This window comes from Adiantum capillus-veneris, chromosome 25, assembly GCF_014529385.1.
Source record: "Adiantum capillus-veneris isolate H3 chromosome 25, ASM1452938v2, whole genome shotgun sequence".
Classification (NCBI taxonomy): domain Eukaryota; kingdom Viridiplantae; phylum Streptophyta; class Polypodiopsida; order Polypodiales; family Pteridaceae; genus Adiantum; species Adiantum capillus-veneris.
This window is the reverse complement of record NC_140955.1, coordinates 29935198-29949590: the sequence shown is the minus strand read 5'-3', so window position 1 is coordinate 29949590 and position 14393 is coordinate 29935198. Positions and strand designations below refer to the sequence as shown.

The following is a 14393-nucleotide window of genomic DNA, read 5'->3' as shown; positions in this document are numbered from 1 at the left end:
AAGCTTACCACATGTGTGGCACTTGGTCTTTGGTGTTGAGGTTAGGTAAACTCCTCTTAATGCTTCTTTCATATGCTTCCTTTCTTCTTGTAAGAAATTGATTACACTTAGTAGTGCAAGTGCAACTTCCTTTTCCTTGAGAATGGTGACTATGTGGTGGTCATATTGGCTTGACATAATTTATGTGTAACCTAGTGGTGATAATCGCCAATGCTCACTCATCTATAGCAACCAATTGGAGGGGTGATTATGAAAGAGAATGCCCTAGTTTATGTAAGATCAATTTCGGGTTGTTTGTCTATAGAAACTCTTACAGCTGACCATGGATTTTCTTTTCTTTCATTAGATACCCTCTTCATCTTGGTTTGTCGTGTGAAACCTTGGCCATTATCATTGTCTAAAGCTCCTTCAAAATAACACAATGATTCTATCATTCCCAAAATTAAATCATGACATACACATCCATGTGTTTCTTTTAGTATTGCTTGGTTGCAAAAGTTTTAGTCTGAGAGAGACTTCGAAAAGAACCCAAAGTGAACAATTTTCCCCTTTGTAAACTTGCTTGATTTTTGAATGAAGCCTTTGAAAACAAGTCTTTCAAGTCTAAAATGGCATTGCTTAGCAACCACTCTTTGCTTGAGAAACTCCTCGTTATTTGAACATGCCCTTGCGCAAAAAACAGCTTGCCGATTCTTTCAGAACTCTCTTTTTAAAAGCTAGGAATGGGTTCACCCTTAAAGTGGCACCGATGCTAAGACTCGAGAGAGCAAAGTAGTGGTAGTTAGTGCCTTTGCATACGACTGGGGTAAAAGGAGAGTTTGAAGACTTGGTGGTGTCTAGAAATGCTTCAAAAGGCACTGCCGGCGTGCTTGATCCCTTGACAAGTAGACTTTCAATTTTGCTGGGATAGAATAACCTTCACAAATCCCCCCGACTTCCTCTCCTTGAAATAGAATGAAGCCATGTCTTTGGACTCTAGGGGGCGGAGTGCCCGGCAGTACTTCTTTCTTGTATTGATATGAGCAAAAGTGTAGAGCTGAGAATCGAGATGTGGTCACACAATACCTACAAAAGGCATGCTGATGCTGGCCTTGCTCAAAAAACTCCGAGTTGCCCAAAAGCAATAACATTGTCGAAGCAACTGCTAAAACAACTTAGAGCCGAGTCCCACACAAAATTAAGAGCTGCTCTCTCTCTCTCTCTCTCTCTCTCTCTCGTATGTGCACAGGCCTTCAGAGGTTTTATATGTTTCCTACCTCCCCTGCCAAATATTCTCCAGCATGTGCTCACTCGTTACACCATCATAAACAAACATACCACCTCAGGAAACATTTCACACATCCTTTGAGCCATCTCACAAGTTTCACAAAGACGTTCTTAAGGTTGGGACCAATCCACAAATGTTAGTTGTACCAATGCAAGAATAAAAGAGCTAGGGGGAGGACAAAAAGGAAAAGTAATAGAAAGGTTCTGCTGCTGTTCGACCGACCAATTGCTTTGCGTATCTCCTTGTTTCCTTTCTCCACATTTTCAGTTGCATCCAAGGCCTGCAGGGTTCAATGCAAGAGCTTAAGACATTCTTAAATACATGCCACATATCAGAAGTTGGAGATCTTCATATCATCTAGTATGCATTAAAAAGGCATTTTGTTCATTGAATTGACCACAATTTTCAGATCTTGCTTGGCCACTTTTTTATTTTGGCATATAAATATAAAAGTAAGCTTTCTATCTCATATATGAAGATAAACTTGATACCACACTTACCTGCTGATACAACTTCTCAATTTGCTGGGCTTGATGTAGCACATGAGTCGAGAACAAGTGATTTAGTGCTGACATCTCTATCATTTTTCTTTCTGTTTCTTGCGCCGTATCCAATAAATTGGTCAACTCCACCTGTTGAGCAGATAATGAGTTCAGAAACACACATGGACAACAGTGAAATGCTTAATAGACAAAAAGATCAATACATCTGCCAAAAACTAAATTGTCCTACGGGACAAACTGTTGAATACAAATGATATGGCTGTGCAACGTCAACCATCATAGGAACCAAGCCCCATGCATCTTCACTTTCTAAGCATTCAGGACCCCCGCCCCCGCCAGGAGAATAGAGGATGTTACACATAGGTCAGAGAGAGAGATGAAATGAATGTTATATTAAATGTCTTCAAAAGGCCAAATGACCTATGAGACCAAACAAATAAAATCCTAGTGAATCCAATACAATGCCTGGGTACAAAATAAACTGAAGTAAAAATAAAAGCTAAAATGAACATTAGTGTCCGAGGCCTGTGGACACCGTCACATGAAGAAGCCTATCACCTGCTGTGAACACCCTCGTGAGGGACTGCAGCCTGTCGAGTTCAGCCTCATTATCTACCAACTGCATGCACAGCCAGCTGCCTGCCCATGCCGCGCGCGCGCGCAAGAGAGAGAGAGAGAGAGAGAGAGAGAGAGAGAGAGAGAGAGAAGAAGAAGAAGAAGAAGAAGAAGAAGAGAGTTTTAACGTCGTAGGAAACTATCCCAAGAGACCTTAAAGATCTAGCCGACGAGGAGGAGTTAAATTCAAGACCTGTTATTCAAGAGACAAATGGCACAACCAATCTACACTTGGGTGATAGAAAGGTTATACCATTTTCCTCTTTTTATTAGCACGCGCACCCCCCCCCCCCCCCCCCCCCCCCCCAAAAGAAGAAGAGAGTTTTAACGTCGTAGGAAACTATCCGAAGAGACCTGTTATGAGAGAGAGAGAGAGAGAGAGAGAGAGAGAGAGATATGAAATGAAATGTAATATTAACGTCTTCAAAAGGCCAAAATGACCTACGAGACCAAAGGGTTACATGTGGTGAATCTAATACCAAGTCTGGGTACAAAACGTACAAAGAACTGAAAAGAAAAAAAGGGGGGTAGGGGTGGGGTGAAAGCCGATACAAAGGGGACGTAAAGGGGGGGGGGGGGGGGGGGGGGTGAGCTGATACAATGGAGATCTCTAACAGTAGGAGCATCATATACATATACATCAGTATCCAAAAGGACGGCTCCTATGTCGCACCAGTATGGTATGGATCCTCTGTCGCAATCTGTGAGGGCCCCCTCATCCGTGGGCGACGGGACCTCCCCCACCCTATCGCCCAATCAAGCAGTATGCCTCTGGTGCCTTTGGAGCTGCTCTGCTGTGGAGGCTGCTTGAACTCTCCTGTCTGTGATTGAAAGAAATCTGTAATCTACCTTAGTCCCTGGATCTCGTGTCATTGTGCCCCTCTTCAAGAGGTCCTCTCTGTGTGCGCGAATCTCCAGTAAGTATAATCTGAGGCATCTCTAATCCTGGTATCTCATGACTCTAGAGAGAGAAATGAAATGAAATGAAATGTAATAATAAACGTCTTCAAAAGGCCAAAATGACCTATGAGACCAAATTGATACAATCTTGGTGGATTTAATACAATGTCTGGGTACAAAAGTAAAATGGAGTAAAGTGGAAAACTGAAATCTTAACTGCTAGATGTGAACTAAGCAGCTAGCTGGAATTGTGTAGGATATGAGTAGGGGGGGGAAAGTAGTGACTGGGGGCTAATACAACACAATGTGGGTGTGTGTGTGGGTATATAATGGGTGAGAGCTGATACAAAGGCTGATACAATCCTCACAAGAGCTAAATCATAGGAGATCCACCTTGGTCGATAGTCTGAAGGGGCGTTGTGTATGTCGAGCCAGAGAGAGAGAGAGAGAGAGAGAGAGAGAGAGAGAGAGAGATGGTATTTTCAAAATGCGTGCATGAGCCAACTCAGAGCTTGCTCCGCCCGCTCTCAGTCATCCTGCAATCAGTCAATCAATCAGAGAGAGAAGAGCTAGGGCTTTTGAAGGACACTGATCTGCTGCAACACTTCTCCCTCTCCTTAGACAGCGCCTTGTGCCACTTCATCATGCTCATTCTTCTCCATGCCACGTCGCCTTCAGCCGCTCGTTGCCCTCTGTGAACTGTTTCGCCCACCTGATGCTCCGCAGTTTTCCAACGACTGGCTGCCCGACCTCTCTGTGCCCCCAACCCCTTCCTTTACCCTTCTTATGGTGAAAGTGTGCTGCCTGCGTTTGCTTCTTTTTGTACACAGGCATTGGTCGTTTTGGTTTCATTGGTTATGCTTGTCTGGTGCCTTTGCCTGCATGTGGCTTTTTTTTTGTATGTATACCATATGCATGTGCCTCTGGTGTTTGTTTGTGCTTGGGGTGTGTGAGGATTCTAGGTACTAATCCTTTATTAAGTACTTAAACTCATGATTAAGACTTAAGAAGCTCGAACTGAACCTCGAAAACAAGACTGAGAAGACTCTGTGTTTGATTGATTGATTATGGGTAGCAGAAAATCCTCTCGACAACCTGCCAATGCTTAGACCCTCGGCTATGCATAAATCTGCTGACTTGTGAGACTGCAAATTGAATATCCGGCCTCGTGTTGCATACATAAATGAGGCAGCCAACAGCAGTTTGATAAAGAGTGACATCAGCAGGATCACTAGCATCATGTAGACTTAACTTCAAACCTGTTTCCATGGGAGTGGCAATAGGTTTGCAATCCTCAAGTCCAAACTTACATAGCAATGTCTCTATGTAACTTTTTTGACAAGGCAATACCACCATCACATTGCTTAAACTGTATACCCAAGTAATGATGGAACAGCCCCAAATCTTTCATCTTGAAAGTAGCATTCAAATCAGCCTTAAATTCAGCAATATGTTTCTCATTTGGTCCAGTGATCAACAAGTCATCAACATAAAGAACCACAATGAGAAGTACATCACCCTCACGCTTTACATACAATGTGCTTTCTGTTGGACTGTTACGAAAGCCTTGTTTGACCAAATGAGTGTCAGCTTTCTCATACCAAGCACGAGGAGATTGCTTCAACCCATACAAAGCCTTCTTACATTTGCACACTTTGTCCTCTTGTCCTTTTATGACAAAACCGCGAGGTTGCGTTACATAAACTTCCTCAAATATGTCACCATTCAAGAAAGCAGTAACAATGTCTGATTGATGTACATCCCAACCAAAATGAGCTGCCAATGCACATAGAAAACGCACAGTAGTCATACGACAAGTGGGAGCAAAAGTCTCTTCATAATCTATGCCTTTTTGCTGTGCATAACCCTTTGCAACAAGTCGAGCCTTATAGCGATCAATCTCACCATCCGGCTTGCGTTTCAACTTGTAAATCCACTTCGTACCAATGGCCTTTTTGCCAGGAGGCAAATCACATAAAGTCCATGTGTCATTTTCTATGAGTGCATCATATTCTGATTGCATGGCAGCCATCCAACTTCAGACTTCGCTTTAAGCGGGAATACCCATGCATGCCTGGAGTAATCATCAATGAAAGTCACGAAGTACACGTAATTGCCCAAGGACGGAGTTTGCATGGACCCACAAACATCACTATGCACAAGCTGCAACATGCATGTGGCCCAAACTGAACCATCCTTTGGAAACTTAGAACTCTGCATCTTACCCAAAATACAGCCTTCACAAACATGTTTGATAGGTGCTTCAAGAGGCAGCAAAGAAGCAACCATATCAGATTTCTGCAAACGCAGCAAACTGGCAAAATTCAGATGACCAAAACGTGCATGCCAAAGTTTTGCATCTGAAATAGCCCTTGAATCTGCAACAGCATTTGCAAAATTTTGTCCACACTTGTCATACAAAGTGAGCTTATACAGCCCACGGCACAAAAGGCTAGATGCAACAATTTCATCACCAAAACTGAGATCATGAACTGTACATCTGTCATCCACAAATTTGACTACAAGTCCAAGTCTAGCAAGTGCGGATACAGACAAGAGATTCTTCTTGATCCCAGGTATATAAAGTGCATGAACAAGTGTGAAAGAACTGCCATTAGCAGCAGTAAGCACAATCTTTCCAACTCCCTGAACTGGATAAGAGGCATTGTTGGCACAAGTGACAGAATTCCCATGAGGGACAGACTCGAGAGAGGTAAACAATTCACGATGTGAGGTAATGTGCTTTGTAGCACCACTATCGAAATACCACACATGTGAATCTGCAGCAACTAACAAGCATGCATCATGGACAGCAGGATTGTAAGTGCACTCTGCGCTAAAAGCCCATTCTGCATCAACATCAGCACCACATTCTCCTTTCACAGAAGACTCAACAATCGCTACATTTGTATAAAGACCTGCTAGAATATCCCAAGCCTGTTTTGCAGATTTTGCTGAACGGATGTGAGGAACAATGGTGCGCTTCACAGACAACGCAATCAATGCATGAGCCTGCGCATCCTTAACATCCCAACGAGCTTGTTCTACCGTACGCAAAACAACTCTAACAGCAGCAATTCTTGCAGCAAGACCTGTAACATCCTCAACATTGCCTACATCCTCAGAACCAGGACGTACATCAATGCCCTGCACAATGTTCCAGACGCCCTTTGACACAAGAACATGTTGCATCATATAAGCCCACATAGGGTAATTGTCCCCATCCAACCTGTCCTGAGCAGCAAACATCTTGAACACATCTGTGTTGTTATTGTCAGCCATGGTAAATGCTGCACCTGATGTGAAAACTGCCCAAAAATAGGAGAAACGGAACGTGAACAACACGTGCTATATAGCACAAACCATAGAAGACTGTAAGGCACCTGTTATGCAGAAAACGGCACTGACAGAAATTCTGCACAAAATGACGAAATAGCCTGTGCAATACTGCCTGTAGTGGAAACAGAGGCCGAAATGAGCCCAAATCAAAAATCTGAGCAGACCAAGCTCTTTGAGCATGCCCCAAATATTTGTCGACCTGCGAACGCTCGCCAAAGCTCACAGAAATCGGAGAGAGTGAGCAAGCGTGTATTGGAGCAGCTGGCGACTAAGCCCGGGAGGAAGCAACCTGCTCTGATACCGATTGTTGGAATTAGGCTTGCAGAGAAACACACACAGCTTGGAGAAGACGAAGGAAGCTCAAGGCACACAATGGAGAGTATATTACTTAGTGTGCAATGGAAAGATAGATAGCCCTAGAGTGATGGGCGTGTATACAATGCACGGGGGAAAAAACCTCCTAAAGAGGGAAAAAATGTAAGCGAGGAAAACCCACGAAAAGAAAGGGATACAAAAGCGGAGCACTATGATGAGGCTCCGAAGGCTAGAAACAATCAAAGTAAATCTTATAGGTATCAAGAGTGATGTCTCCAACGTCATAAGCAAAATGCAACACTTGACCAAGAGAATGTGAAATAGGGAAAGGGGTCAACATAAGTGCCTTGGAACATTAAGGAGTTTCTATGGTGTCAGATGGCCCACAGAGTCCAAAATCTGACCTAGGTGAAGAACACTGCAAACTGAGATTTCGGTGACTAGAGCACCCTAAAAAGCCAAAAGTGTCTGTGAAAAGAGCCGAAAGGAAAAGACAGCCGAAGAGTAGTCGACACTTAATGAATGAAGGCTTTGGAGTGGCAACAACGACACAGTAAGTGTGGTACGGTCTCCTTAGCTTCAAGGCATCTGGGGCAACGGGAAGGCGCAATATGCCGAGCATGTAACACATTGCCAACAGGTAGAGCTCCCACCAAGCAGCGCCACAAGAAAACACGTTCCTTCAAAGGTAGACGACTCTGCCAAATGCGAGACCATGTGTGTTGCTACCACAAGGATGACTCGGAAAGCAACCACAGCTGATTACCATGATGCACAATCCATACATCAGACTAAAGGATGGCATAGACACTGCCAGCTGAGATGCCATCCAATCACTCACCCATTCCTCCTTTGAATTTCCCGCCAGAGAGGAGAATAGTGAGGACCCAACCGAAAGCGGGACACTGCATCCGCGAACGAAAGAACATAACCCGAGTCATCAAGCACCTGATACACCTAAAAGATTCCTTTTTGGGAAAAAAAATACACTTGGCGAGGAGACCGTTGAACCAAAGTCGAAGTGAAGGCCCTGCTCCAATGCAGACTCTCCAAATGAAGAGAGTTACCCACAGAGGATTGTCGACCATTCCAAGCCAAATGCAAAGTGACAACCTTCCAATCAACAATGAGAGAAGAAGTAAAGGGACATCCAGGAATGTTCCTTTAAGCTTCCCAAAAACAACATCTCAATAAGTAGGTTTCCAATGACCAAAAGATGGGGTGACAATGTGCATACACAAATGTGTGACCATGAGAGCCCAGGGTTGCTGCTGCTCCACCAAAGCTGGCAACAACAGCGGGCGTGTGTGTGTGGAAGTGTGATCTGTTGTTCACGCTTCCACACACACACACACACACACATAGAGAGAGAGAGAGAGAGAGAGAGAGAGAGAGAGAGAGAGAGAGAGAGAGAGAGAGAGAGAGAGATGAAATGAAATGAAATGATACATTAACGTCTTCAAAGGCCAAAATGACCTATGAGACCAAGCCATCTGATACCATGTCCGGAATCAAAAAGAACTGAAACAAAATACAATGTGTAGTACAATGAAAGAAGGCAGGAAGATATGGTGGAGATCCATCCTCATCTGCACTCCGGACGTTGAGAGAGTATGGCTCGAATCCTCTGCTGTAGTCTCCGTCGATGTTGTGTAGCTCCTCTCCTCAATCGCGGGCCTCTAGATCTCCCTAGCTCCAATGCTCGGTCTATGAGAATGCCAGTAGCAGTAGTATGAGTGCGGGCAGAGCTCTGCAATGGTGTCTGCTCCTCTGGCTGCTCCTCTGGGGGTCCAATATCCACTGTAAAGAAATCTGTAATCTGTCTCTAAGACCGTCTCTCTCCAGCTCTCCTCAATAAAGTGTCTCTGTGCCTGTGTAACTCAAGTAGATACAGTCTAAGACATCTCTGAATCTCATAGCTCATGACCCTAGATAGAGGCTCAAAACCCTCTCTGAATAGTACACTGTGCAATGACATATGTAATGTGACTCTGTCTCTGGCTCTATATGACATAAGCGGCATATCCTGCTATCTGCTAGTATCCCTCTGAATCTGCCAGTCTCAATCTCGAGCTGATGTGAGGATGTGCGTATCTGGCCAATGGCACAGCGCAAGCCATGAGAAAGATGTGTGTCCATATAGCTAGGTCGAATCACAAACCCATCCCTTGTGAGGTGGAGAAGATGCTCTCTATAGAAAGCCATCTTCGTGCCCAACTCCTGTACCGGCTCTATCCATGTCCTCCTCGTGTCCAGCTGGATCAGATCCTGGCGAATGACTCTAGTAATCTCCACCCGTGTCAGAGACATCAAGGGTGCCTGTAGAGAGTACTGAAAAGGAGGCAGCCTGTCCATAGTGAAGCCATGTGTCTGAAACCATGATGTCATCTGTGCATACCAGCATGATGTATCCCCCTGTAGAGCTAGCTGTCTGGAGGACAATAGGGCCAGCCTGGCATATCTGTCTCTGGTAGTATCCCACAGGCTGTGTACAAAGGAGACTAATCTGGTAAGCGCCTCAATCTCCATAGGGGGGCCAGCTAACTCCGCTCGATTCTCAAAGAAAATCTCGGCCCAGTGAAGACTACCCCCAGGTAAGTGTACGCATCTGTATACTCCACAATCTCCTGACCATATGTGAAAGTAGGTGTTGATTTCCTGATCCACTGTGGTGTGGTGTTAAACACCATAACCTTGGTTTTACCAAGGTTTACACACAATCCACTATCCTCTGAAAAACTGTGTAGTGCATCCAAATGTCGCTGCATACCCTCTGGTGAGTCACATATCAACACAATATCATCAGCATATAACAACAATGGGATCCACGTCCCTGCCAGCTAGACACCTCTGTCACCCTCTCTGACAATGTAATCAGACACCTCATCAACATACATACCAAATAGAGTAGGAGACAGTGGACAGCCTTGTTTCACCTCAATAGTAGAGTGAACTAAATCAGATACCCCTTCAGGAGTGCTTACATGTCCCATCACTGATCTGTACAAAGCCATAATCCCCCATATCAACTCTAAGGGCACCCCCATCTCTTGTAGTCTGTGCATCAATCGAGCTCTCGTTACCATGTCAAATGCTTTGCGAAAATCCACAAAGCTACAATAAATCTATCTCCCATGTGACCTGCCCTCCTCAATGATGGCTCTGAGTGTCAAAATATGATCAAGAGTGGAGAAACCCCTCCTGAAACCGGCCTGACCCTTTGCCCGTACCCCCTCATCCTCTGCCCAAATACTCAAGCGCTGCTCAAGAATGGATGCATACAACCGTGCCAATGTGTGTCCAACCATAATAGTGCGGTAGTTCCCAGGCTCTGTAGGATCCCCTGCCTTGAAGATAGGCACAATAGTAGACAACCTCCAAGTCTCAGGTAACCCCTCACACATGGCACGATTGAACAACATTGCAAGAACCTCCATCAGCATATCCCTAGCATGTATAAAGTGCTCCGCTACTAGACCGTCATGATCATATGCCCTCCCTGTCCTCATCCTATCAATGGCCCCACACATTAGGTGAAGTAATCACTGGGGGAGGGGAGTGCTTATGAAAGAGTCGCCATGCCTCTCCTGAACCCCTACTCAAGAACATCTGATATAATTCTTGTTCCATCTGAGCCAGGTAAGCTCGCTTCTTCTGCCGCACAAGGCGCAGGGAAGCAATCCGAGACTGTCTGTAAGTGATGACTCCTAAAAGAAGATCCCTCTGAAGCTGGGCTCTCATCTCTCTGCACTCCTCATCGTACCAACTATTCTGGGGCATGCTCCCAGAATGTGGTCTCCTGCCCGGCTGGGTGTGTGGGTATGCCACTGATGCAGCACCATGCAGTGTCTAAGTCAGTAAAGTGGTGCACTCCTCCACTGAGAGGCCTGTACCAGCTGTGCCTTGCTATAGACGGTCCCAGATCTCCTATGTATAAACAGAATCAGTCTCTGGTGTAAATGTATAACGAGTGTGTGACCTGCCTCCTGATGTCTGGGCTGTACTATACTGGAATGAAACAGGTAGTGTCAAGAGAGCATGATCTACTGCTACGCCCACTGGCCTTGCTTCCACTGTGAAATCCTGAATGCAAGGGATAAAGCTCGACTGTGTCATAACATAGTCCACTGTACTCGCCCCATGTCTGTGTGGAAAATATGTGAAGCCGGCTCCTCCAAGAAATCGCTGTAAGCCGTTAAGTATGGCTAACCCATGTGTAGTCGTCATCTCTGTGAGGTATCTCCCATACTCCGTCTGCTCTTTGTCATGTGAGCGTCTGTCAAGCCCCAACTCCCCCACATCTAACTCTCTAAGCATCTCATCTAAAGTGTCGTAGAAGACTGTCTGAGAGTTACCCGTTCGGGCATTGAAGTCCCCTAGGAGGATGACATCACCATCCCTAGAAAACTCCCATATATCATCGTCCAGTATAGAGAAAGGCGATTGTCCTTTGGATGCACCATATACTGATGTACTAGGAGGGAAGTAACATATGGCAATGTATAGAAATCGACATGTGTCAGCTCTCAACCTCACCCACATGTATCTAGCATGCTCATCTCTCCGTACAATAGGTAGTAGTGACTTTAGCTCCTCTCTAAATAGCACCGCTACTCCTCCTGAACCTCTACTCCCATGCTCAGATCTCGTGACGGTCCTGTGGGCTGTCTCCCATCTATATCCACCCACATGTGGCATCACCTGTACAGGCGCCTGGTGAGTCTCCGAGAAGAATACAATGTCCCTGTCTCTGAAACTGTCCTCAAAGGCCCCAACATCCAACCTCATAGACCCATTACAATTTCAAGTAGCCATCTTTAGTGTGGTCCCATAGGTCTCACACCGTCATGTAGGGCGTCTCTCCATAATGACCACTCTTCCTTCTCTGTAAAAAGTTGTCTCCCTTTTTCTCTTGCGGCCCTAATCTCTGGCATGACTTCTGCATGTGGGCAAGTTGTGAGAGGGTTAGATCGTCACCAAGGAAGATACAAGTCTTTTTGAGAGTGGGCCTCCTTCTCAAAAAGTCCTTCTCCTCAATAGAGGGGAAGCGCAATATGAGAGCTCTTCCTCTCGATGTTTCCCCCGTGCCTCCACTTTTCTTACCAACTCTCCATGCTCTTGTGTGTGTCGCTTTTTGCATCCCCATTAGTACCATGACCTCCTGTACTTCCTCATCAATTTTGTCTTGATCGTTGAGGCCGGTAACCCTCACATGCAAAGCCCCTATACGTCTTCGTTGTTCCTCCTCAAGTGTCATGTTGATGATGGTGGGAGTGGGGATTGATACCTCCTTGCCTTTGTCCTTCTTTGCGACCGAAATCCACTGCTTGACTTCCTCCATTTTCTTATGGGTTTTGATAATCATATCTATCCACGAAAGATGTTTTTGCTCCCTATTGTTTCTCCTCTTCCTTAATGGCTTGCATTTGCTTTTTGATTACCTTAAGTTCTTCTATTACTGAGGGTTGGATTTCTCCCTCTTCTAGTCCACCATTGGCTCTTGCCTCGGTTAGGTCTCTCTTGAGGGCTGAAATCTGATTCTTGAGGTCTTCAATTTCGGCCCGATGCTCCATTTTCTCCACAGTTCGAAGCTCGGCCTCCTTGATTTTCCCCTAAAGAAAGACCGCCTTCTCCATCTTCAACTCTTCCATCTCTCTCTTGTACGTCTTCATCTCCTTTTCATGTTTGCTAATCTCTTGCTGGTAGCCATAAAAGTTGATTGCTTCATTGTTGATGATGCCATTGCATGCAAACCACTCAAGGAGGAGGGGCTAGAGCTCTTAGGAAGTGCTGGGTTTGCGCTCATGACCTCCATCACAAGATGGCCACACTAAACACACAGCTGTTTCCAGAACTTTCCACACTTATGCATGCATTTTCTCCCGCATCAAGCATACATTTCGCTTACAAATTCCCCCCCCCCCCCCTCCCTCCCCTTGCAGTTTCTATGAATTTCTGAATTTCTGAAATTCTTTGCTCTGAATTTTAAATTTTCTGAATGCTCTGAAAAACCAGGTCTGCAGGTTCTGAAATAGAGAGAGAGAGAGAGAGAGAGAGAGAGAGAGAGAGAGAGAGAGAGAGAGAGAGACTACTGCTGCTGTTTGAGTGCTACGACCTTATCTTTGCTGTCCCTGGTGCTTTACTGTAGGTTCCGCCTCCCTGCCGTTTGTTGCCACGCAAGTCCACATACTGGTGTAATTTATTGCGTAAGCTTTACTGCTTTAATGTTTTGCGTAAGCCTTTTTTCTTACGAACTGCAACAGCGTGGGCAAAAGGGGGGCTGCGTAAGCCTTTTTACTTATGAATTTCAGCAGCATGGGCAGGAGAGAGAGAGAGAGAGAGAGAGAGAGAGAGAGAGAGAAATGAAATGAAATGTTATATTAACGTCTTCGAAAGGCCAAAATGACCTATGAGACCAAAGAGAGAGTGGTTTGTAATAAACACGAAAGTGAGAAAAGAAAACAGGCTTGGGGGGGAAGAGAAGAGAAGAGAGAGAATACCTGCAAAGCATGGGTCTCTTCCTCTAGCAGGTCCTGCTTGAGATCCTGTACGATTGAAGCTTCTTCCTTCCCATGTTCTTGATTGTCAGCCCATGTATTTGATTTCTTTGATTTCTCCCCTTTTCTCCACCTTGGCATGCTCTTCTCAATGGCCTCTTGAAACCGTGCAGCACGAAAACGGTCAAACAGCGCAGTCACAGAATGTAGGCGTTCACTCAATATTAAGACCTGGAAACCATACCTGTTACTCCAGCTGGTCAATTTCCAAAAGACTCACATAATAGTAAGCCCAAACGTGAGTATACTAAACTCACATATGAAAGCCGAAAAAAACTTACCACACCGTGCTGATGTGCAACCATATCAGCATTACCAGAACTGCCAGCACGTCCAGAAAACCATCTAGGATGGCCCACTATTTCCTCTTTTTCTATCATAGCTGTCAGAAAATCTATACGCTCTCGGCAAGTCTTTACAAATAATCCAACCTGAACATGACTACAAAGTTACTACTGGCAAAATCATAATGCCCTGCTGCACAGCAGTGAATCGTACAAAGGGAAAAACTGTATAAGTTAAAGAAACAAAATTGAACTAAGATGAACAACCATGTCCTTTCAGCTACTAAGCTATAAGAAAAGCAAAACAAAATGGCTGCAAAGTCTACTTGACAAAAGAACATATAAATGTTATGCCAAGTCTAAACTATTAAAAAACCAAAAACTAAGGACATAATTTTCTTGAAATCCCATTGGATACACACAATATAAACATGGCACAAATGTAATCTGATTATAACTGTAGCTTAAGCACACCTCGTGTTCGATGCTGTCTCGATCTTGCTCAGTGCTTCGAAGTCTATCTGTATAATCCTTCTGTCGCATTAGGACAAAATTCTGTAAAGTATTAATGCTTTTCATCTGCATACTTCAAGAGGATGAATTGATCAGAAAT

General features: G+C 44.8%; 1 protein-coding gene across 7 annotated transcripts in view; it reads right to left on the bottom strand.

The window, feature by feature from the left end:
- Positions 1 to 1321: 1321 nt before the first annotated feature.
- SYP81 (syntaxin of plants 81) overlaps positions 1322 to 14393 on the bottom strand; it is an 81044-nt gene continuing 67972 nt past the window's right edge. For all 7 annotated transcript variants that reach the window (XM_086499498.1, XM_086499501.1, XM_086499503.1 and 4 more), the window contains 5 exons: positions 14255 to 14359; positions 13778 to 13927; positions 13440 to 13667; positions 1768 to 1899; positions 1322 to 1547 (listed from right to left, as the gene is read on the bottom strand). In XM_086499498.1, coding sequence (XP_086355624.1) covers positions 1404 to 1547; positions 1768 to 1899; positions 13440 to 13667; positions 13778 to 13927; positions 14255 to 14359 — 759 coding nt within the window. In that variant the 3' untranslated portion in view covers positions 1322 to 1403. The remainder of the gene's footprint in view (positions 1548 to 1767; positions 1900 to 13439; positions 13668 to 13777; positions 13928 to 14254; positions 14360 to 14393) is intronic.